Below are 25,656 nucleotides of genomic sequence, written 5' to 3'. Positions count from 1 at the left end.
CCCAGCTGACCCAGGGAGCCAAGTGCTCTGTGTTGTAGTGGTCAGACCAAGCTCATGTGTGAGCAGGGGAGGAGAGGGCTAGGCACGTTCTCTGGAGAAGGGAGGATTTGAGGGGATTGTCACGGAGGCAGGAGGAGCAGGTGTGTTACACGTGGGCAGAACTAGTGCCAAAAGTTGGGAATTTCAGGGAGAAAGATTTTGGTTCAGTATAGGCCAGCGGCTGCTTGAGATATTGGGGAAGCTGAAGCAGAAGCTGGTCGAGCACGTATTAGGGATTGTGTCAAAGGTCACAATCAGTTGAACTTGAAGGTCCTTTCACTCTGGAGATGAGCATCTCATATCTGGAGCTACCTACCTGCATTTATCTGGAACGTCTATCTTGGTTTGAAGGCAGCTGTTTGGTCCATAGCACTGTGGAGCTGGGAATTCAGAATTATTTTGTTTCGGATGTGAATGGATAAAGCTGTGTGGCTCTCCCTTTCCCACTTGAACAAAAGCTGGGAGGTTAGACAGACAGGAATCAATAACTGGATCTTTGTCTTCTTACACATATGGAGACCTGCTGTCTATGGATCTGGATGGCATTTGTTGGCAGGACCATTTTCTGTACTGGAGTGTCTTCCTAACAGTGGCATTCCCCAGAGGCTCTCAGCCTAGATGGTCTCAGCCTAGGTAGGTTTGTCAAGGAAAGCAGTGAGTCAAAGAGCACTGGTTTTAAGGGACAAAGTTCTCTTATTTTATACCTGGAGACAAAAGCTCCAAGTCTTGTTTGAAGTCACGCAGGAGGTTGTATCAGAGCTGTCAAAGCTGGAGTATCCTGGCTCTGGACCACAGATTCTGCTGGACTTTTTTTTTTTAAGCACAGTTATTGGCAAATTTGAGTCTCCCTTTGTGGCTAGCAGAGGTTAGGAGGCTAGGGATTCTTGCTCAGATGACTCATGTTAGCAATCTATATTGTCCCTATGACAGGTTTAAAATTCAAGTGTGGGAGTTCCTGTCATGGCTCAGTGGTTAATGAATCCGACTAGGAACCATGAGGTTGCAGGTTCGATCCCTGGCCTCGCTCAGTGGGTTAAGGATCTGGCGTTGCTGTGAGCTGTGCTGTGGGTCGCAGACACAGCTTGGATCCTGTGTTGCTGTGGCCGGCGGCTACAGCTCTGATTCGACCCCTAGCCTGGGAACCTCCATATGCCGTGGGAGCGGCCCAAGAAAATGCCAAAAAGACAATAAATAAATAAAATAAAATAAATAAAATTTGAGTGTGTGCACACAGGTGTGCAGGAAACCCCCCCCCATACACACACCATGCCATATTGAATCCATGGGTGTATCAGGACATCTTAAATAATTCACATTTCAGTATTTTAAGGGGAAAGTGTTTTCCAGGGATGAAATTTCCCATGCTCAGATTACAGTTTTGGCTGGAAATTTTCCTGTAGCTAAACTCTGCCTCAGGAAGACCACATGAATCTAGACATTATGTGATATATCTGTTTGGAATACAAATGGTGCTTGCCTTCCTCCCTGGGCTGTGGGAGAAGGAGTTCAAGGCTGTACTGTGAAGTCACTAAGCTCTTAGAAGGCTCCTGCCCAAGAGCCCAGTGTTCCTGACCTTCCTTTCCTTCCTCAAGGCCTTGCAAACCACGTCCTTTTGCTCTGGGCAGGGCCCAGGTAGTTGGGCCGTCATCTGGGCCTGTAAACCGTACTTGATCTCTGCGTTGATATACGTGTTTTTACTGTGATCTTGGTCCCGAACATAGAATTGTCCCCTTGTTCTCAGTGAATGTACCTGATCCTTGCAAATTCTAATTTACATACTTGTTCTTAGTGTTGTGTGTGTGAGGGTCTGTGTTTGAGAAAGAAGTCATAAATGTAGTAAGAACATTGTAGTGCCATTGCAGACATGCTTTTATGATTTCTAATAAATATTTATTTTGCCTTGTTATGATCGTGTTTTATCCTTGTCTTAGGTGTGCCACTTTGAAGACCGACTAGACACTCTCGGGTGTTGCTTAACACGAATGGATAAAGGGAAGGCCGCTTTTGAGATCGAAAGCATTATTACCAGTTCCAGCTCAGGGACAGAGTCAGCACGCTAGGACATGCTGCCTTTGTGCAGTGTTTACATTTCAAAGTGTGTTATGTCCAGCACCACTTGTGAACCACTCAACCACTCTGGAAGCAATGTGAGTAAAAGGAGACCTAGAGATCTGAAGTGACGTGCTCAAGGAATCAGAGTCTGAAAATGTTATAGGTTCAGGCCATATGACCATGAACAAGGGGTCCATCCATCATGCTTGCTGGCTCTCAACTTACTTTCTCTTTCTTGGCCACACCTGTGGCATGCAAATGTTCCTGGGCCAGGGATGGAACCTGTCCCACAGCTGCAACCAGAGCTGCAGCAGTGACTGTGCTGGATCCTTAACCCACTGATTCACAAGGGAACTCTCCAACTTATAGTCAAGGGATATAGAACTGTGGCTCCACTTGGAGACCAGGAAGTATAAATCCCTCCTGTCTATCTCCAGGACCTTTATGAGGAGTCAGGAAGGGATGGATAGGAAAGAGCTGCTATTACCATCATTATTGCCCAACATATATGTATATGGATTTTTCACTCTTTTGAGTTATTTTGAAAGAATGGCAATTCTCAACTTGAATGCCAAAATGCTGCTATGTACTGAGGGGCTGCAGAGCTTGCAAACAATTTGTTAGTCAGTGATATGCTACATTTTGTCAGTTATTTACGTAATCCAAATAATTCCCAGAATAACATCCCTCAATGGGATATGTCTTCCCGAGTGGCAAGGAAATGGGACTTGTATAAAATCCACATCCCAACTTAAACAGGCTTCAGCCTATAATCTAGGAAGGTGCCATCCATGGAGACATTCTGGGCAGACTGATAGAGAAATGGTGGAAACCCTGTCACAGGATATATTCTGGGGGTGGGATGCCTCGGTCATCGAGGACAAAGAGTTTTATGGCTTTTGATATTGTAAAAAATTACCCACCAAAAGGCATTTTGCATTTTTTTAGCTTTTAAGATTGTATGATTCCCTATTTATAAAGCTCTTTTATTCATACTGATTAAATTAACACACAGTTTTGTAGATGGTTTGATGACTATTATATCTCCATTTAATAGATGGGGAAATTGAGACTTGGAGAGAGATGGAATAACAGGTAAAGGGCACAGTGCTTTTCCCTGGGCCAAGGATCCAGATTCTCTGAAGTGTACTGGTACGTGCTAGTCCAGGAGTGTCAACAAACTTGTATAACAGAGTATTGTAGCTCAGCCTGAGTCACATTTAAGAATAAGTGTCATCCAGGTAAAGGTGCTGGGGGGTGGTGAAATAGGGTTTCAATACGAAGGAACAACATGGGCCAAGACAGTAGGGAACTTGGTACATCTGAGGATGGATAAAGGGAAGGGAAGGGAGAAAATTCCAGGTGGAAGGGCCAGTCTGTGTGAAGACATATAGGAATAAAACAATATGTAGCCAACTGGAACAGAGAGGCCCTAAAGGCCAATAAGTCTAGAGAGGTTGTGGGGAGGGAGGGACAGATCATAAAGGGCCTTCTGTGTTAGGAATTTGAACTTGAATAATTTATTATTCTGTGTGTGCTAGGCACTGTGCTAAGTACTTACTTGCATTAGTCCACTTAATCTTCACAGTAATTCCATGAGAACGGCACTATTATTGTGATTATCCCCATTTAAAAAATGAGAAAACTAAATCTATTGGAAATAATCAAAATAAAACCGAAAGTGGCTAAAGCCACACAGCAATATGTTATAGACTTTTAAAAATCACATCTAACTCAAGAAACTCTAGCAACTCTTTAGAAACTCTAAAGAGTATAAATACTGAGTCATAATGAAACAGAAACAGACTCAGGGACATAGAGGACAGACTTGTGGTTGCCAAGGGGGAAGAGGGTGGGTGAGGGATGGACTGGGAGGTTGGGGTTAGCAGATGCCAACTATTATATATAAAACGGATAAACCACAAGGTCCTACTGTATAGCACAGAGAACTATATTCAATATCTTGTGATAAACCATAATGGAAAGATCATAAAAAAGAATCATTTATACATATATATGTGTATAACTGAATCACTTGGCTGTACAGCAGAAATTAACACATTAGAAACTATACTTCAGTTAAAAAATTTAAGAAACTGAGTCAGAATTACACTTGATAGAAGTAATCAATACAAAAACTAAAACCACAATGACCTAAATTGCACATTATGAATTTTGTAACTAACTAAAATTGATGGAAGAACAGAGTGTTTTTGTTAAAATATATGTCTGGAAAAAATTGACCCCCCAAAAGTTGAGCCTGGACACAGAACACAAAGGAACATTCACAGTGGGAGAAGGAAGCTTGGTAAAATTTGTAATATACAAAATGGATACATCAAACTTAACTACCTAATTCAGAAGGAAGGGAGTTTATTCCAACGAAAATCATTTTGGTAAAGTGTAGAAACAGTTTAATTGTGTGCTATAGAACAATGAATAGGAAACAGATTGGCTTAATGGAATTTGCTCTGTAAGAATGAAACTGTATATATGTAGACATATATATATGTTGCAGATAATGCTAGTATGATTTTGGTAAATATATCTGAAACCATAAACATGAGTTCCTTGGGGCCTGAATCTTGGGATGAAATATTCTTTTTTTTTTTTTTGTCTTTTTTGCCATTTCTTAGGCTGCTCCCGCAGCATATGGAGGCTCCCAGGCTAGGGTTTGAATCAGAGCTGCAGCCACTGGGCTACGCCAGAGCCACAGCAACACAGCACAGCATCCGAGCCACGACGTCTGCAGCCTACACCACAACTCACTGCAACGCTGGATCCTTAGCTCACTGAGGAAGGCCAGGGATGGAACCTACATCCTCAATGGATACTAGTCAGATTTGCTTCCACTGAGCCATGACAGGAACTCCAGGAATTTCTTAAGGCATTTTCATGGCCATACTACCCAAAGCAATCTACAGATTCAATGCAATCCCTATCAAGTACCCACGACATTTTTCCCAGAGCTAGAACAAACAATCCAAAAATTAATATGGAACCACAGAAGACCCAGGATTGCCAAAGCAATTCTGAGCAACAAAAACCAAGCAGGACGCATAACTCTCCCAGACTTCAGGCAATATTACAAAGCCACAGTCATCAACACAGTGTGCTTCTGGTACCAAAACAGACAGACAGACCAATAGAACCCAGAATAGAGAACTCAGAAATAAACCCAGATGTCTACGGTCAACTAATCTTTGACAAAGGAGGCAAGAACATTAAATGCGAAAAGAAAGTCTATTCAGCAAGTATTGCTGCAAAACCTAGACAGCTGCATGCAAATCAATGACACTGGAACACACCCTCACGCAGGCACAAAAATAAACTCAAGATGGCTGAAAGACTTAAATATAAGACAAGACACCATCAAACTCCTTGAAGAGAACTTAGGCAAAACATTCTCTGACATCAACCTTACAAATGTTTTCTCAGGTCAGTCTCCCAAAGCAACAAAAATAAAAGCAAAAATAAATCAATGGGGCCTAATCAAACGGAGAAGCTTTTGCACAGCAAAAGAAACCAAAAAGAAAACAAAAAAGACAACTTACAGGATGGGAGAAAATAGTTTCAAATGATGCAACTGACAAGGGCTTAATCTCTAAAATATACAAGCAACTTACACAACTCAACAGCAAAAAAGCCAACAACCCAATGGAAAAATGGGCAAAAGACCTGAATAGACATTTCTCCAAGGAAGACATACAGATGGCCAACAAGCACATGCAAACATGCTCAACACCCCTGATTATTAGAGAAATGTAAATCAAAACTACCATGGATACCACCTCACGTCAGTCAGAATGACCATCATTAAGAAGTCCACAAATAGCAAATGCTGGAGGGGCTGTGGAGAAAAGGGAACCCTCCTGCACTGTTGGTGGGAATGTAAGCTGCTACAACCACTGTGGAGAACAGCATGGAGGTACCTTAGAAAACTATGCATAGAACTACCACATGACCCAGCAACTCCACTCTTGGGCAGATATCCGGACAAAACTTTCCTTGATAGAGACACATGCACCCACGTGTTCACTGCAGCTCTATTCACACTAGCCAAGACATGGAAACAACCCAAAATGTCCATTGACAGGTGATTGGATTAGGAAGATGTGGTAATATATACACAGGGACTACTACTCAACCATAAAAAGAACAAAATAATGCCATTTGCAGCAACATGGATGGTACTAGAGACTCTCATACTGAGTGAAGTAAGTCAGAAAGACAGATACCATATGATATCACTTATATCTGGAATCTAACATATGGCACAAATGAACCTTTCCACAGAAAAGAAAATCATGGACTTGGAGAATAGACTTGTGGTTGCCAAGGGGGAGGGGGAGGGAGTAGGATGGATGGGGAGCTTGGCATTAATAGATGCAAACTATTGCTTTTGGAATGGATTGGCAATGAGATTGTGCTGTGTAGCACTGGGAACTATGTCTGGTCCCTTATGATGGAGCATGATAACATGAGAAAAAAGAATGTATACATGTATGTGTAACTAGGTCACCATGCTGTACAGTAGAAAAAAAACTGTATTGGGGAGATAACAATAAAAAAATAATAATACATTTTCAAATCAGAGACATGGATTTGAGTCACGTTTCTATTAGTGTGCACTGCCTCTGCTATTTCCATCTTTACCACCCATGCTGGTGGAGCCCAAAGGCTTCCTCACATGTTGGCTGGGAAAAAGGTCAAGTGTGTCCTTTCTTTTTTTTTTTTTTTTGTCTTTTTTGTTGTTGTTGCTATTTCTTGGGCCGCTCCCACGGCATATGGAGGTTCCCAGGCTAGGGGTTGAATCGGAGCTGTAGCCACCGGCCTATGCCAGAGCCACAGCAACGCGGGATCCAAGCCGCGTCTGCAACCTACACCACAGCTCACGGCAACGCCGGATCGTTAACCCACTGAGGAAGGGCTGGGACCGAACCCGCAACCTCATGGTTCCTAGCCGGATTCGTTAACCACTGCGCCACGACGGGAACTCCAAGTGTGTCCTTTCAAAGTAAGAAGGGAGGTGTGTGTGTGTGTGTGTGTGTGTGTGTGTGTGTGTGTGTGTGTGTGTGCGCGCGTGTGCGCGCGCGCGCGCAGGAGGTTCTTTGCTCCCTGCGTTCAGGGCAGAACAAGTGGGCATGCCAGAGCAGCAATGCTTTGTGTGGGTGACTATGGACAAAGGACCATTCAAAGTATCTTGATTTCTTTATAATGTCATCTTTCCAGTCAGCCCTCATTTCTTGTTCACATTTCATCTTCAAAAGACATTTAAAAATCTATGGATATCACAACTACTGCTAAAGTTTATAGACTGGATCTTTAACACTTTATCATTAATTCAAATGTGAAAAAATTTAAAATAATGAGCCTGCACCATTAGTTTCTAGTAGGATTTTGACATTACTGGAAAACATACAACATTGAATTCCTGCTCAAGTTAATAACTTTCTGTGTGTAGTCTCTATTTCAATGTTAAAATTTGAATTTAAAGGCTGTTTACAAAGAATGTTAAACTAAGTATATTGCATAAAAAGTTATACAGAAATAAGAAATGCACTTCATTGAATAAGCTGCATATATAAAGTACAACATCTTTAAAAGATATTCATTAATGTATTGAGTCATTCAAGAAATTTACCTGAATGTCCACTGTGGGCAAGGCACTGGGCTATGTGCTTTGGAAATGAAGTTGAATAAGGCACCATCTTGCTCTTCAAAATCGTACTTTACAAACGAGTGGAATTTGTCAAGGTACTTTATAACAAGTGAGTTAGAAATGATTTCTAATGCAAAGAGGAGTGAATACCTTTTGCATTGAGTGTTAGTTTAGTTGTCTTTGCGAAAGCTTCTTTCTTTTCATAATATGCCGCCTCGTTTACAAACACCGGGTACACAGTACAGTCTCCACCCAGTGGAATAGTCTTTCCATCAAGAGTTAAAAACACAGGATCCCCAGGGTGCAATGGTTTCCAGTCTTGATCCTTTCATGAAACAATTAAAAACATAAATTACATTTGGTTTTTCTCCTACTTTAAAATTTTTATAACGGAAAAGAATATGAAAGAGTATATATATGTGTAACTGAATCACTTTGCTGTAGGCCAGACTCTAACACAACATTGTAAATTAACTATACTTCAATAAACATAAATTAAAAAAATTTCATGTCAGGCTCCAGACAACTAAAATGATAGCACTGTCTTCTTTTAAATGAGACACTTGAGAGGCATATGGGTGATCTGACTGCACTGAGACTGAGCAGTTAATTTTGGCAGAGGTTTTGAGAGTTCCTCTTTTTATTTCTATAACTGACACATGCGATGAGCGTTTGCTTTAATAAGTTTGCCTTGAATGTTGCCAAAGAGATTTATAATAGCAAAAGGCAAAACGAAATTCACGTCTCCTAAGTGAATATTCTAACTCTTGCTAGCTGAAGTTAAATGTTGCTCAGCAAAATTTAGGAAATATCTATTTAAGAGCCTTCAGTGTATGAGACATTATACTTTTGGGGATAAAAAATGAGTGACATTGTGCCTGCATGTTAGGAGGTTCTATTCTGGTGCGGATTGGTGGGAGAAGGTGGGGGTAGGCTGGCAAAAGTCCAAGATGAAGTGGATGTTTCCCATACGTGTCTCCACATTCCAATAACAACTGAATCATTTGAAAGGTCCCCACCAGGGACTTGAACCTGTGACCCCTCACACACCAGTACTGGCACACCATAGGAACCCTAGAGTGGTTCTTATCACACTTTGATGTATTTGCAAATCATAAACGGATCTTGTTAAAATGCAGATTCTGATTCTCTAGATCTGGGGTGGGGGTCTGAGATGCTGCATTTTTAACAGTTGCTAGCAGCAGCAGCAGCAGCAGCAGCAGCAGCATTACCTGAGAGTTTGTTAAAAAAAAAAAAAGCAGAATTTTATTCCCCTAAGTTAAAATCTTCATGTTAAATCCCCAGAGAGTCACATGTACAATATTTAAGTATGAGACCTACTGCATTATAGCAATTTTCTGAACCCTGGCTGCACATTACACTTACCTGGGATGTTCGAAAAATATAGATGAGTGAAGATTCATCAAATCAGAATCTCAAGAGTGGGGCTCACGTGTCAATATTTTTGAAATCATACGGTAAAATCATTTTTGTATAATAGTTTTATGAGTTTTGACAAATGCATAGCATAGAGTTGTATAACCATGTAATCAAGAAACAATTGTCACACTCCTTCCGTTCCCTCATCCTTATTTATAATTCAGTTTTTTATTTTTTTAACCCCCCCCTCCCTAGGTTTCAAGACCTACCACTAGTCATGTTTGCTACTCATCTCGTTCCTCTCACCTCTCTGCCTTCCCAGGATGAGGTTTGTATTTCCCATGGATGTCCTTGAGGAATGTAAAACTTAAAAAAGGCCTGTGTTGTAGCTGGTTGTGACATCATTATCCTGGCCTCTGTTTCTTCTACTTGCAGTTGTTGTTACCTGTAGTGCTTTCCTCTTCTCTCCTCCCCAGTTTTTATCTTTGTGTCCTTTAAGACATTGCCTCAGGCTCCTTCAAATTCCACCTGGGTGGCACTAAGGCACAAAGCTGCCTTTGCTCTGCTAGTCTGTATTTTGGGGCAGGCTACTTTATTCAGTTGGAAGTTGGAAGGACTACCATCAGGGTCATTTAAATAGGAGTTTGAACTGGATCAGTGGTTTTCCACCCTAATTATCCAGGCCAATAAGATCAGATTATCCCAGAGTGGGGTCCCAGCACTATCATTTTTTTAAAAGGCTCTCCGGGCAATGTGCATCCAGGGTTGAAGGCACCAGGCTAGACAATCCACAGGCTATCTTCCATTTCTGAGCTCTGAGGGTGTGTAGGTTTTAGCTTTTTGGTATCTTTGGCCCTCCCTTCTTTTACCTTTGCCTTTTCCAGGTTTAAACCTTCTCCCAAGAGCCTCCTCTTCTCCTTCACTATGCCATTACTGATCAAACTACACAAGGAGGAGCTACTAGGGTTCTGAGGAGTAAGGACGTAGTGGCAGAAAACATTCCAAAGGAAGAGGTTCTAACTGTTTTGCTCTAACTTATATCAGTGATCACAGGGAGGAAGTAGCAATGTGGTCAACTGCAAAGAACATTCATTCAGGACCTGCCATCAATAGCGATGGGGCTCCGGGAAGGATCTAATTTCTGAGCCTCTGTTTTCTTGTATTAAAATAGAATAATTCCTACCTATCGCCCTTGAACCAGAGATTTCACTTTCTCTGACCTCCCACCCTCACCTCATTATTCTGTTACAGGATCTGGTTATCATCCTTTTCAAGACCACAGCTTAGACTTCAGTATATCTAGACGGTAAATTCCACAAGAATATAAACTATGTTCATTGATGCCATCCCAGAGCCAGCACAGGACATACGCCATAAATATTTACTGAGTGATTGAATACCCTAAGTATACTGCAATGTTTTAGAGAACATCACATGAGCTAATGAATTGTCAAATGCTCTCTGGACAGGAAAGTTCTACTCAAAGGTAAGGCATCATTATTTTGAATATTTAAAAGAAACAGTCAATGTTACCTGAAGTTTAGGGTGGATAATAGCAGCAATTTCTCCACTTTCATTCCGGGGATAATCAACTTTCTCCATTATTTTATAGACCTCAATAGCACAGGGAGGAAATTCTTTTCCTATGGTAAAAACAACATGTATAAATAGGGAGTTCCCGTCGTGGCTCAGCGGAAACAAATCCGACTAGGAAAGATGAGGTTGTGGGTTCAATTCCTGGCCTCGCTCAGTGGGTTGAGGATTCGGCATTGCCAGGAGCTGTGGTGTAGGTCTCAGACGCGGCTCGGATCTGGCATTGCTGTGGCGGTGGCATAGGCCAGCGGCTACAGCTCCAATTGGACCCCTGATCTGGGAACCTCCATATGTCGCAGGTGTGGCCCTAAAAGGACAGACAAAAAAAAAAAAAGTATAAATAGCAACTAAAAAAATCTTCTGAGAAAAGGGAAGTTGATGTTTTAAAGAAGGAAGAACAACCAAAAAACTGAAGACAGGCAGTTCAGGAAGAACACACTATGTTGTTGTTGGGTTATTGTTTTTTTGTTTTTTGCTTTTAAATCATTTTATTGTGAAATATAACACTCAGAAAGTACAAAAAAATATAGTTATAGTTTAATGAACTGTAAAGTGATTATCCATGTTACCACCTCCCAGGAGAGGAAATAGCACACTGTCTGCATAGCAGCATCCCCTGAATGTCTCTGTCCTGTCATGTTCCCATTGCCTTCCCATCTTAGCAGAAACCACTCATTTTGGTAATGACTCTCTTGCTTTATAGTTTCGCTACCTATGTATGAATCCCACACAATATCATTCAGGTTTGCCTACCTCTTGATGTTTTGCAAATATAATCAGTCAGTATATGTGCCTTGAATCTGTCTCCTTAAGCTCTTCTTTGGAAAATTCATCCATACTATGGTATGTAGCCATTGTCCATTCATTTTATTTGCAGTATGGTATTCCACTCCAAGAAAATACCATAATTTATTTATTCTTTTTATGGTTTATGGACATCTTGCATGTTTCCATCTTGGGGCTATTAAGAAGAATGTCACAGGCTTGAGGAGCTTCAGGCAGAGAGCTGCTCTGCCGCCACCAGCACTGACACACTGTACTGGATCTTCTTCCCGGTGCTTGAATGTCCCAACCTAAAGCTGAGAAAGTCACCCTAGAAATACATGTCATTGGCCATAACAGCATCTGCTCCAGTGTTGTCTTGTTTCATTATTGTCAGCATTAATAAAATCCTGAGTATTGGCTCTTTGACTGATGGTTGCAGGTCCCAGAAGCCTTTAGCTTTCTTGGCCTATGTCGTAACTGAACAGTATATTCTAAAAGGGTTTGTACCCTTTTTATTAACAATAAGAAGTTTAGGTTTCATAATCCTGAACCAATCTAATATACCAAAAAATTCTATCACTTGATTTCTTATTTTCTTTATTTGTTTCTTGTTCTAATTAATGAATTTGTCCATGTCTTACAGAGTTTTTCATGGTTACACTGTTCTTGAAAAATGAAATTTATGGGCTAATAGGATAGAGTAGTTTTTTTTTTTTTTTATTTCAATTTACTTAAACTAAAAAACCCCAAACAATTCATTCTTTCCATCCATCTCCTAGCTGTTTTCTGCTTTAGGCAGCCCTTACTTTGTTCCCTGTATCTACAAGTTTGGTTTTACATTTTTAATTTATTTATTTTTAGATTTCACATATAAGAGAGATCATACGGTAATTGTCTTTCTCTGCCTGACTTATTCATTTAGCATAATGCCCTCAAGATCCATCCACATTGTTGCAAATAGAAAGACTACATTCTTTTTTATGGCTAAATAATATTTATATGAGTACCACAATTTCTTTATCCATTCCTCCATCTACGGACACTTAGAGGTTGTTTCCACATGTTGGCTGCTGCAAATTATTCTGTAACAAACACAGGGGTGCCTATATCTTTTTGAATTAGTGTTTTCATTTTCTTTGCATAAATACCCAGACTAGAACTGCTAGATCATATGGTAGTCCTATTTTTAATTTTTTGAGGCATCGCTATGCTGTTTTCCAGAGTGGCTGCACCAGCATTAGAGTCCCACCAACAGTGAGCAAGGGCTCCCTTTTCTCTATATCCTTGGCAAAACTTACTTATCATCTTTTTGACAATACCCATTCTAACAGGTATAAAGTGATACTTTGTTATGGTTTTGATTTTTATTTCCCTAATGATTAATGATGGAGAGCATTTTTTTCATGCACCTTTTAGCCATCTGCATGTCTTTGGAAAAACATCTATCCAGATCTTCTGTTCATTTTTAAATCAGATTTTTTTTTTGCTATTGAGTTGCATGAGTTCTTCATATATTTTGGATATTAGCCCCTTATCAGATATATGATTTCCAAATATTTTCTCTCATTCAGAAAAATATATTTTCATTTTGTTGATGGTTTTCTTTGCTCTGTAGAAGCTTTTTAGTTTGATATAGTTCCACTTGCTTATTTGTGTCTTTGTTGTTTGTGCTTTTGGTGTCAGAGTCAAAGGATTGCCAAAATCTATTTCAAGAAGCTCACTACCTATGTTTTCTTCCATCAGTTTTACAGTTTCAGTTCTTATGTTCAAGTCCTTAAGCCATTTTAAGTTCATTTTTGAGTATGGTATAAGATAATGGTTGAGTTTTGTTCTTTTGCGTGTGGCTGTTCAGTTTTCCCAACACCTTTTACTGTGGGATTGTCCTTTCCCCATTGTATATTCTTGGCTCCTTTTTAGTAAATCAATTTACTATATATTCCTGGGTTTATTTCTGAGCTCTATTCTACTCCATTGATCTGTGTGGCTGTGTTTATGCCAGTACAGTACTGTTTTAATTACTATAGCTTTGTAATACAGTTTGAAGTCAGGGAGTGTGATGCCTCCAGCTTTGTTCTCTTTCTCCAGATTGCTTTGGTTATTCAGGCTCCTATATGGTTCCATAAAATTTTACTTAAGTATGTTCACAAATAGCACTAAACCAAAAGATGTTTTCGAATTATTCCTCCTAGCACACTGTCCACAAGTACATGAGGTAGGACAGAGGTAGAAAATAGAACTTAAAAAGCCAGTGTTGGGGGAGTTCCTGTGTGGCACAGTGGAAACGAATCTGACTAGGAACCATGACGGTGCAGGTTTGATCCCTGGCCTCGCTCAGTGGGTTAAGGATCTGGCATTGCCGTGGGCTGTGGTGTGGGTTGCAGATGAGGCTCAGATCCTACATTGCTGTGGCTCTGGCGTAGGCTGGCAGCAATGGCTCTGATTAGACCCCTAGCCTGGGAACATCCACATGCCATGTGCGTGGCCCTAAAAGGACAAAAGACAAAAAAAAAAAAAAAGCCAGTGCGGGAAAGAAAGAGGCTAGAACTGGGAATCAGGATACCTGGGCTCTAATCTCCTATATGTGTAAACTTGAGCTAGATGCTTAGCTTCTCGAAGCTCACTTTCTTTACCTGTCAAATGAAAGCTTCACATTAGTTTATCTGGGAAGGCCCTTCCAGCTCTGACATTCTATGATTGCATAACTTCAGGAGAACATCCGGCAGGTTAGGTGACTATCAATCAGTTAGCTTTTGCAGCACAATGGATACTAGTCAGGTTCATTCACCACTGAGCCACAATAGGAACTTCACAGACTTCATTATTTTTTGACTTCAGTTTTAGGTTTACCAAATAAGTGAGCAGACAGTACGCAGAGCTCCACATACCCATCTCACTACCAGCGTTGTCTTAACTATTCTGTAATTATACAAATACTACATGAATACATCAGTCTTCTTGAACACAATTCAAACAAAATTAACCTGGTTTTCCCCTCCTCTCTCCAGTAATCACTGTTATTAGTTGGATGTGTTTTCTTCTGTAACTTCTTCCTGTGTACTAACATATATATTTATATGTATCCTAGCAAGTGTTTATAATTATTATCATTATTATTTTGAAGCAACTTGATATACTGTATGTTCTGGTCTGCAACTTGCTTCCTTTCAACTAACAGTGTAGGTTAAAGATCTTTCTATGCTAGTTTATTTAACTAACCAGCTGATGGATAGTCAAGTCATTTCCATTGTTTTGCTTTACACACAACGGTGTGATAACTGCTCTGGTATGTGTCATGTAAGTGTGCATGTGCTTGTGTTTCTCTGAGATGTGAAATTGTTGGATCATAGGATTTGTGCATTTTAGAAAGTGGCTACTGTAAAATTATCCTCTAAAGTATCTTCACCAATTTATATCATTAGGGAAGATCCCCTTTTCCTACACCCTTTCCAACGTTTAATATCAGATTTTAAAAGTTTCCCAATCTAGCGGGAGAAAATGGTTTCACATTTTAATTTGCACTTCTCTGATTACTAGTGATATTGCACATCTTTTCACCTATTTATTGGATACTTGTTGTTCTTGGTATTTCTTTGCCTTTTAAAAATAAGATTAATAGGAAAACGAAGATTTCATTTGGGGAGTTTTATTTGTTGCTGCTTTTCTTGAATGTGTCTACACTGGTCATTGATGAATGGCTGAAGTGAATAAAATTTTTAAAGAGCACCTAACATCACAAACAGGTCGAATTTGACTTAGGATCCAATTGCTACAATGTTTAGGGGTTAAGTCATTATGTGTACTCCTCTCACACACATACACACAAGCTAACAATTAATCAATTTCTGCCTACTACTTACCTTCATTGAAATTATGTATAAAATCAAGAGCATGTTTAATCATTTTTCTCATTTGATCCAGAATATCAGCTCTCAGAACTCCTTGAGGCTGGGGACCAACTTCTATACCTAGGTACAGCAGGGGAGATAGTCACATTTACATAAGCACTAAAATATAAGATTGACCATTTTAATATACCAAGATCTAGAATCTCATCATAAAAATGATTTAAAAAGTAGACTTTATAGCATCATGGAAAATATTTCCGACATGATGTTAGGCAAAAAATACAGCAGGACTTTTACATGTACAAGCTATATGCATAGTAAATAAAGACTGGGAGAGAACGTGGGGAAAAAAAATCAAAGAATTGTGTTATAGTAGTAAGACTTGGGGTCTTTTTTCTTTAAATTTCCATCAATACTGTAAAAACACTTAAAATTATGATAGCGTAATAGAAAAATTTATGCTGCCAAAATAAAAAGTGGCCACAAAGACAAACTATCATACACTTAACATTCCGCTTCTGGGGGAAAATACATCCATTTAGTAATAGAAATCTAGACTAAAAGAGCCATGGATTTAAGTCAGATTTACAGTGTGTGTGACCCTAGAGCAACATTCTTGCCCTTAAGATAACAACCCATCCTGACATGATAATGCAATGGTTTAAATTTTCTTCAGAAAAAAAATTGTATTCATTTCTTCCCATCCTAATAAAATTATGCCTGTACTATCAGGGTCCACTTCCGTGGCAGTCAAGCATCTATGCATAAATCTTCAAAATACTCTTTCTCCACTTATCTAGCCCCTTCCCTCCTATTCAAGTCTCCCGCACAGATATCACTCCAATCATCACCTTTCCATTTACATAAAGCAAAACATCATCCATTCTCATTCTCTTTTACCAGCTCATATGCATTCTTTCCACCTATCTTATTTTCACCCACTTCTGTTATTTCTTTTTTGCTTTTTAGGGCCACACCCACAGCACATGGAGGTTCCCAGGCTAGGGGTGGAATTGGAACTGCAGCTGCTGGCCTCCGCCACAGCCACTGCAACTCAGGATCTGAGCCACGTCTGTGATCTACACCACAGCTCATGGCAACTCCAGCTCCTTAACCCCGTGAGCGAGGCCAGAACCGAACCCACAACCTCCTGGTTCCTAGTGGGATTCGTTTCCACTGAGCCACGATGGGAACCCCCACTTCTGTTATTTCTTAATGTTCAAAATCTTACTATATTCTCTTTTATCTTCATTTTTCATTTTTGTGCTTAGCTTTCCTGGATATGTGTTTGGGCATATATTTAAGTATATGGTATAAGTGTAGCTAAGGGATGCACCAGTACATAAATGATTCCAAATGTGTGAAAATGTCTTCATGGACATGTCTGTATGCATCCTGTAGAATACATTGTTGGTTGTCTACCCCCAATTCACCCCATCTTACTCCTTGCCGACAGAGTCCTGATTCTGGTTGGGTATCCAACTCCGGAGTAAATGTAGAATAGTTTTAGTCAATCATAGTAATCCTATTAACCCTAGTAATTAATTTAAGGATAGATAATTGACCCAGTTCTGAACAACTGGCCATAAGAAGGGTCTGCAGGGGAGATCCTGAGAGTCTCCTTTACTCCGTTAGATATTGTCACATTGGCATATGATGCTTGAAACTACAGATGACATCTTGTGGCACTTAAAGTCACAGATGTATTTAAAATGCTGAGTTGGAGAAACAGTCTCTTTGATCTTAAGTGTTTTTTCCCCTCAGTGACTGGATGATATAAAAATATTACGAATAAAATTGTAGAATTGGAAAGAGAACATATATTTCTAATTATTTATGATGTTCTTAATACTTTTCCATATTAAAATGTTTGAAAGATTTGCTCTATTTTTTAAGAGCCAAACATATCAGTAGATATTTGTTCTAAGAGCGACATTGCTCCATAAATGTAACAGACCAGGATTGCTCTCTCAAGGCTTGGAAATTTTATGTTTTATTTGGTGTCACAGAGAAACAGGATCTCTATCCATTATTGTTAAGCATTGAATTTGTTTCAAATAATTACCTATACTTGGCTATTTAGTTGCCTCAACTGATCCTTTGATTATGTGCCAAAAATTATCAATAGCTGAATAACTAAGATAACTTTAAATTTGCTTCTCTTTGACAACCCATTTTTAAATTAAATTGCTCTTATTTAAAATGCCTGAGATCCGGAGTTTCCATCGTGGCTCAGTGGTTAGTGAACCCGACTAGCATCCACGAGGAGTGGGTTCGATCCCTGGCCTCACTCAGTGGGTTAAGGATCCGGCTTTGCCCTGAGCTGTGGTGTAGGTCTCAGATGTGGCTTGGATCCCGCGTTGCTGTGACTGTGGTGTAGGCCAGCGGCTACAGCTCTGATTGGACCCCTAGCCTGGGAACCTCCATGTACTGCAGGTGGGGCTCTAAAAAGACAAAAAAAAAAAAGACCTAAAATGCCTGAGAGCTAACAAAAAACAAACAAACAAACAAACAAACAAAACAAACAAAAAAAAGATTTTAAGTTGTGACTGCAATTTTAAAGATTATAGTGTGGCCTGCAAACAATTATGCTAATAGGTCACTTGGGGAAGAGAATGGAGTATAGAAAAAAGAGACTGAGAAGGTGCATGAGTGTACAGGCCTGAATCTTAGAAGTTACCAGAAGGAAAACATGAACTCACAGTCCAGTAACTGACAGGGAAAACAGGCGAATGGGTAACAGACACAGGCTACCAGAGACTACTGCAAAACAAGTGTTAAGAGGGATGTTGGGAGAGAATTTTCCATGGGTCTTTCGTATTTCTGCACATTTCGCCAGCAAGATATTGACTGCCTTGGCTCCAGGTTATTTTTTTAAAGAATGTGTGCATAGTGAATAGTCTTGGAAGATAGGGATGATGTCCTCCTAGGAGCAAAAGGCAGGTTGCTTACTGCCCATTATAAGATTCAAATTCCTTCAGCTTGGTGTTTCTTCCTGAGATACAGAAAGCTGCTCAATGAAATTGAGAAAATCTGGTATAGAGATGGCCTGCAGATAGTTTGCTTATTACTTGACAATTGTTAAGCCATAAAAACAAGCAAAGTCACTATAAATAGTCTTTAATTTTCTCAGTTTCATCTAGGACACATTTTATTTAGTTGTGACAGGGGGAGATATGACTTACCAACAGGATACTTGGCTATAGAACGTGTGGTTGCATATTTGAGGGAAGGATGCTCAATAAGATAAACATAGCAGGGTAATGGAGCCAGAGACGTCTGGAAAGAATTTAAAACATCTTTCTTATTATGTAAAGACCATATGCTTTGTACTCTTTGCTGCTAGAGTCAATAATGCCTTCAATATGTTTCACTTCAATCAACTAAGATTTGTGAAGACAGCTTTATGAAATATACTCTAAAATCCAAAGTTATTATTAGAGCTTTGAAAACACAAATTACATATAAAATTGGATTAGGCATACAATTCTCCAGAACTGTGAACAAAGAATATGAATACATTCTTCTTCTGAATGGATTTGATTATTTCTGTTTTCATCACTGGTTACTGTTTAGCTTAGTGCTGGTCTCTTAAAGAATTGTTTCTATCCCTGTGGGCCAGGTCCCTACAGATGTTAGGTAACTCCCCTACTTCCACTTATCTGAATGATAATTCAGGAGAGGCCTCAGTTTTGATAACAGTGGCAGTCCTGAGGCTTTTGCCTCTGGCAAACAAAGTATTCAGCTCTCCCTTCAATGAGCAACAAAGAATAGCTTCATTTTGATCTCCTACCAGAACTACTATCTAGTCAACATCAAAAATTTAAGGAAACAGGAATAACAGCTAATCTTTACTATCTATTAGGCATTCAGCTAAATACTCAGATAAATATTTTATCTCATTTAAGACTTATAATGGCCATACAGGCTAAGTGTTGTTATTATGTCAACTTTATAAAACGAGGAAAGCAAGGTTTGGGAAGTTAAGTATCTTGTTCAAGGTTAGTAAATGAGAAAGCCAGGATTTGAACCTAGATACTCCTAGCTATATGGGTCACACTCTTTCCATTAAAACGTGCTAGCTCCTATCAGCTCTCTGGAAGGAAGGCTATCCATTACATAGAAATGTACAAATAGTTTATTTTGTGTTTTGCTTGGTTTTTATTTTCCAGCAGTTTTTCTCTAGTCAAGGCACTGGATTTCTGATTGTTTCATCTCAGCCTTAAAATGATTAGCGCTACGAAATACGAAAGATGGGATGTATGTTGGAGTATACGAATCAAATGGAGACAAGGACATGAGCCCCTCTCTTTATCATTGGTCTTTAATCAACATTAAATGACTATTTTTTGAGTTTCCTAAAACTGTCATTGAACCACTTTAACCACACCAGTTAAAATTTGGGTATTAATTTACCAAATGGCCTATGATTTTGGTGGCTACCTTGATAAAATATTTATAATTGTACAGATGTAAGAATCTATATATGTTATACTATTTTATTCATTATACTTATTATTTTACTCATTTCATTTTTTATAATGATTTTTACTTTTTAATTTTTATTTCACTCATTTCTTCTCCTTTTTTCCTGCCTGCCACTTCTACTTCTCTTCTGGTGCTCCTCCCAACCCCCCTTTTCTCTTGGACCTGCCCTCCTGATACTCTTCTGGTTGTTTCACATCTATACCTGACTTAAAAGTACAGGTCCTAGGCTAACTTGTAAATGAGTAAAATTGACATTACCTTAATATAGTGAAACATCTGAATTAAAAAGTCATTCCTGGAATCTTCAAGAATAAGAGTGCACCCCACGTTAGAAGTAGTGTTGTGAAGGTCAAAAATGATGTCATAGGAATCTTCACTATCTTTTGGACCAAACAAACGACTTATTTCTTGAGCCCTTCTTACTTCATATGGCAAATCCTCTGACATTCTTTTGCTGTTATGAGCAGAAAAAAAAAAAAAAAGATTAACATCTATGGCTAAGGTGACATAAATGTACAATAGGAACACAGTATATACGAAACCAGTTTCCAAACATTCAATGTGAAAAATCTGTGAGGGAAATGGAAGTTTACTTGAAAACTTTATAGATGAAAAACTACATTTTTCCTCCATTTGATTCCACATAAGGTTGCACTGACATGCTTGCTAATGATGGTTCACTTGTGTGGCTGGTCACAAGAAGGACATTTCAACAGAACTTACCATTTGACTTCAATCCTGAACAAAATTCTTCCATTAATTTTATCAACAGTCTCTTAGTAGTTAAGTGCACTGGGCTATTACAGAGCTACACCATCAAGTGCACCTATTTTTTTTTTTTTGCACTCTAGCTAGTTCTAGTGCACAAAAATAGTCAAACTTAGGTGTTCACATCTAATTATGGATTCTTAAGTGATGCCCATGAACCTCTAGAGGTCCAGGGTCAAGCTTTACAAGAGAAGAGTCTGTAAACCCTGAGAAAATACAAATATTTGCAGGTAATTACATATATGAGTTTTTCTGGGAATGAGGGTTGATCATTTGTATTGTATTCTCAAATGAATTCTCTACCTTGCCCTTCTCCCTCCCCAAATGGTTAGGATATATTTTTTTCTTAATGTATCTGGTAATTTAAATTTATTTTTCCTTATTAAAGCATTCAACCACATTTCTCTATAATTTCACTTATTTATATTTTCTATTTTTGCTAGTATCTTTTTTTAATGCATAGGCTTTTTTAAAAATCTGCACAATTTGTGTTTTTTAAAAAATATAAGTACAGTTGATTTACAGTGTTGTGTTAGTATTCAGGTATACAGATAAGTGATTCAGTGATACGTACATATATGTATTTTTTCAGATTCTTTCTCCATATGGGTTATTACAAAATATTGAATATAGTTCCCTGTGCTATATATTTTAATCTGCTGTTTATCTGTTTAATACCAAACTCCTAATTTATTTCTTCCCTTCCTTTCCCTTTGGTACCCATAAATTATTTTCTGTTTGTATGCACAGACTATTTTATTTATTTATTTTTTCCATTTTAAAAGTTTTACTGAAGTGCAGTTGATTTACAATGTTATGATAATTTCTGCTGTACAACAAAGTGATTCAGTTATATACATACGCATAGCCATTTGCTTTCAGATTCTTTCCCCATATAGGTTAATATTGGGTAGAGTTCCCTGTGCTGTATAGCAGGTCCCTATTGACCTTCCATTCCATATATAATAGTGTGCATATGCCAGTCTCAAGCTCCCAATCCATCCCTCCCTGCACCCTGTCCCCTTTGGTAACCACAAGTTTGTTTTTGAAGTCTGTGAGTCTGTTTCTGTTTTGTAAAAATAAGTTCATTTATAAAATTTTTTTAGATTCCACATATAAGTGATATCATATGATGCCTGTCTTTCAAAGAACCTACAGTTTGCACATGGGTAATTCTTGCCTGGACTGCCATCAAGAAAGTGGAACAGCCATTTTTTTCAATTATGAAGAAAAGTGATGAGGACCAAAGATTAGGGCTGGTGCACTGGGAAAAGAGAAGTCTGTGGCATTTATGATATCATTGAGCCACTGCACTAACCCTAGAGTGCTTACCTCTGGGCTTACTATTTGTGAAAAGAAATCCTTATTTGATTTGTTTAAGCTGCTGTTTTCAAATTTCTATCACACACAACCAAACATAGTTCTTAATGGGTACTTATGCACTTTAAAAGTTAATTCACACAGCTTCATGAGTTTCCCCTCACCAACTGATGTGCATCTAAAATTCTTCCCCATGTGAGTAAATGGCACCACCAGCCACCCAGTTGCTCAGAGTCAAGGCTTGAAGTTTTGAAAGATAATAGATACTTTGAGTTCCCATGCCTGGAATCAGGGCCCCAGAGTCCCAAGGGATGAGGCTGACGGAATAGGCAGGGACAAGATCCTAAAGGGAATAATGGCAGCTATGCTAAGTTACTTAAATCTATCTGGATAGGAGATTTTTGAAGAATTTTTAGCATGGGAAACACATGACCAGATTTACACATTAGGATGATTCTTAAGGCTACTACCACACAGACAATAGATAGCAGTAAGGCCGGATGCGCAAAGATTCTTTAGGAGATTACTCTAACCATCCACAGAAGAAATAAACTAAGGCAGTGAAAATGGAGAGGAAGATTAGATATGCAAAATACTTTCAATTATTCAATACTTGAGGGAGTTCCTGTCGTGGCGCAGTGGTTAACCAATCCGACTAGGAACCATGAGGTCGCAGGTTCGATCCCTGGCCTTGCTCAGTGGGTTAAGGATCCGACCTTGCTGTGAGCTGTGGTGTAGGTCGCAGACGCTGCTCGGATCCTGCTGTTGCTGTGGCTCTGACGTAGGCTGGCAGCTACAGCTCCTATTAGACCCCTAGCCTGGGACCCTCCCATATGCTTCGGGAGCGGCCCAAGAAATGGCAAAAAGACCAAAAAAAAAAAAGTATTCAATACTTGAATAATTGGAAGACTTAGTATCCCTCTAGACATAGGGGATGAGGAATGAGGAGGGTTCTAAGATGATTTCTGTAGGTGATTTGGTGCATAAAGGTGGTATCACTGATATGGGGGATATAGGAAAAGCAGCAAAATTTGGGAGATGGGGGATGGGAAAATGTAACTGACTTATCTAGTTCATAAGTTTCCATAACCACCCTGAGAGAGAACTGTCTAGCCTCTGATAAATGTTCCTAGGTCAGGGATTGAACCAAAGCCACAGCAGTGACAATGCTGAATCCTCAAAAACTAGGCCACCAGGGAACTCCAGAAAGTGAATTTATAATAAAACTTTAAAAAAAGAAAAAAGTGAATTTAATTTAAAAGACTACTATCATTGAAATACATGCTACTGAATGCTCATAAAAAGAAAACTCACTATAGTCCATCTCAGAGCTACTTGGGAAGTTAACAATGCAAACTAAAAGTTATTCTTGAACAAATCCTTACTTGTAATATAAGAGCTAGTTAATAGATGTTTTAGGTGAATAGATAAACTTTGTGTCGATATAACCTCAGACATGGTTTGATATACAAGGTATGACTAATGTATAAGTGCCTCAGAAAACGTCTATTCCATAAAGTGAGACAAATTTGTATGAATGTGATAACCATCTTTTGATCTGTGATGAGATTAAATTGAAGCAACTCTCTAAACTCAAATTAGGATTTAACAGAAAATGAGTACATAAAGCAGTACTATGGTAGTTGTTTCTGTACATGACTGATATCTCAGCTTGCAGTCTGTTAGCTCATTGAGATTAAAAACCATTTTGTACATAGCTTTGTATATCCATGATACCTGGCACAGCGCCCTGTGAAGAGTGGGTGTTTAATAATATTTTTATGTAAATGAAAGAAAAAAGTGGTATATGTTTTTGGTAGTGGCTATAATAATGTATACAAAGGCAAAAATAATTAATAAGGACAAACCTAGAGTGTTATGTACATTGTATGCAATGTGTCATCAACTATAAATTCAGGTCTCAGTGATCCCCACTGAAGGTAGGACATCTACTCCTCAGATCACAGAGTGGACTAATGTTTTCTGAGGGTATTTATTCACTCTTTCATTCAACAAATATTAGTCGAAACATTACACATTTCTTAACTAGAACTTTAGGCATCATCATAAACATAGTTGCAAAAAAAGGAGCATTGTGCCACCTAGAAAGCTAACAAATATGTACCTAAGCATAATGGCCAAATATTAATGGATGCAAAAGACTATTAAATCTGCTTCTTTACAGATACGATTTAAAAAATAAAAGCTTCTGTAATCTGTTGTTTCAGTCTGCATAGAATACATTTAAAAAGAAAAATTAGTTAAAAACCATCTGATGTTTTAAAAAGTTTCTAAAAGAGCACATGAATGCTCAGTTTAGATAACTGAGTAATTCATAATGGAGTATGATTAAAAGTGAAAGTGATCTTATTCACAAGAGCAACTGTATGTATGGATATGAATATCATATGCATATACACATACACATGCTCTCACACATACTACTTTTCAGACAGACAGACACACACACACACACACACACACCCGTGCATGCACACACATACAACACAAATAAGTACAGTCTTACCCAAGATTTTCAGGGTCAAAAACTCGATTCAGGTCACAGTCAATATATCTGGTGCACTTCTCCACTGCTCTTGGGTTGGTTATAAATGGTTTTACCTCCAGCCCTGTTCTCTGAATCTCAGTGTTGTTCTCCAGCCAGTGCTTAACTAGAAATACTCCTGTGAGCTCATTCCCATGAGTTCCTCCAAATATAGCAACCTTTTTTATGGGATCTTCAGCAACTTGACAAGAAGTCATTTTATCAGGTAGTTTTATCTGATTTCTGCAATTCAGAAGGGAGGAGATCAAAGAAAACTTAATTTCTTAAGCAAATTTCAGAAATTTAAATCTAAATGAGACTTTAACCAAAGTGCAAAGTACAGAGTTCTCTTGAGTGGAGTATATTTTAATTTTCTGTTAGTTCTGAGCCTTGTTTATTATAAGGACACTCCCTTCTTTAGCCCTGCCCTTTACCATATTTGGATTAAAATATGCAGAGATCAACTAGAGATACAGCTGTTTACTTTAACTTCTAACTCCCTCAAATGGTCGTTAGACCTAAATGCAATAAAAATTAGCATCTCACACTAATGCAAAACTTCTGTTTTCTCTTCAGCTAGAATGTCACCTAATGGTGCATTCACGACTGTTTTAGTAATAAAAATAGATTATATTTTTCTTATCCTCAAAAATATAAAAAAGAAGTGGCCCACGATGTGCGTGTTATTATTCAATAGTTCTGTTTCCACTTTAAACCACTTCCTCTGAATTGAGTTCAGCGGCTCCCCCCAGCCCCGCTTAAATCATCAGAGGCCACGTGAATTTCATCTCTACATACAGCCAAAGGCAGAACTCAGAGGGCTCCTCTGGAACCAGCCTCCTTTCTTTCCAAAAGCTTTTTTTTTTTTTTTTTTTAATTCTTTTTAGGGCTGCACCCGCAGCATATGGAAGTTCCCAGGCTAGGGGCTGAATCAGAGCTGCAGCTGCCAGCCTATGCCACAGCCATAGCAACGTGGAATCTTTAACTCACTGAGTGAGGCCAGGGATCGAACCCCTATCCTCATGGATACTAGTTGGGTTCATTATCCTCTGAGACACGATGGGAGCTCCCCAGAATGCTTTCTCATGGTCAGAGACACAAGAACCAAATCATGATCACTGTAAAAAGCTACTTTGAAACATGCTTTCTTTCTCATGAAGTTATTGGTGATTCTGTGTTGACTTCCTTAGGGATCTTCC

At 38.9% G+C, this 25,656-nt stretch overlaps 1 protein-coding gene across 1 annotated transcript; it reads right to left on the bottom strand.

Annotated features, from left to right (window-relative positions):
• Positions 1-7,538: 7,538 nt before the first annotated feature.
• On the bottom strand, positions 7,539-24,832 carry ASPA (aspartoacylase). Its single transcript, XM_047758688.1, has 6 exons — positions 24,440-24,832; positions 20,083-20,278; positions 18,522-18,615; positions 15,349-15,456; positions 10,667-10,776; positions 7,539-8,078 (listed from the first exon to the last, which is right to left on the bottom strand). Exons 1-6 carry the CDS (start codon positions 24,673-24,675, stop codon positions 7,881-7,883), a joined length of 942 nt encoding a protein of 313 aa, XP_047614644.1. The 5' UTR covers positions 24,676-24,832; the 3' UTR covers positions 7,539-7,880.
• Between the last annotated feature and the right edge of the window lie 824 nt (positions 24,833-25,656).

The sequence above is a fragment of the Phacochoerus africanus genome, chromosome 14, assembly GCF_016906955.1.
Source record: "Phacochoerus africanus isolate WHEZ1 chromosome 14, ROS_Pafr_v1, whole genome shotgun sequence".
In the NCBI taxonomy this organism is placed as follows: Eukaryota; Metazoa; Chordata; class Mammalia; order Artiodactyla; family Suidae; genus Phacochoerus; species Phacochoerus africanus.
This window is presented reverse-complemented; position numbering and strand designations above follow the sequence as displayed.

Excerpts from the sequence above, each read along its gene's own strand:
- ASPA (XM_047758688.1), bottom strand. The coding sequence starts at position 24,675 with ATGACTTCTTGTCAAGTTGCTGAAGATCCCATAAAAAAGGTTGCTATA. Across the intron at positions 10,777-15,348 it reads TATACATAATTTCAATGAAG|GAAAAGAATTTCCTCCCTGT; the intron begins GTAAGTAGTAGG and ends TTTTTACCATAG. Across the intron at positions 8,079-10,666 it reads TTATCCACCCTAAACTTCAG|GATCAAGACTGGAAACCATT; the intron begins GTAACATTGACT and ends GTTTCATGAAAG.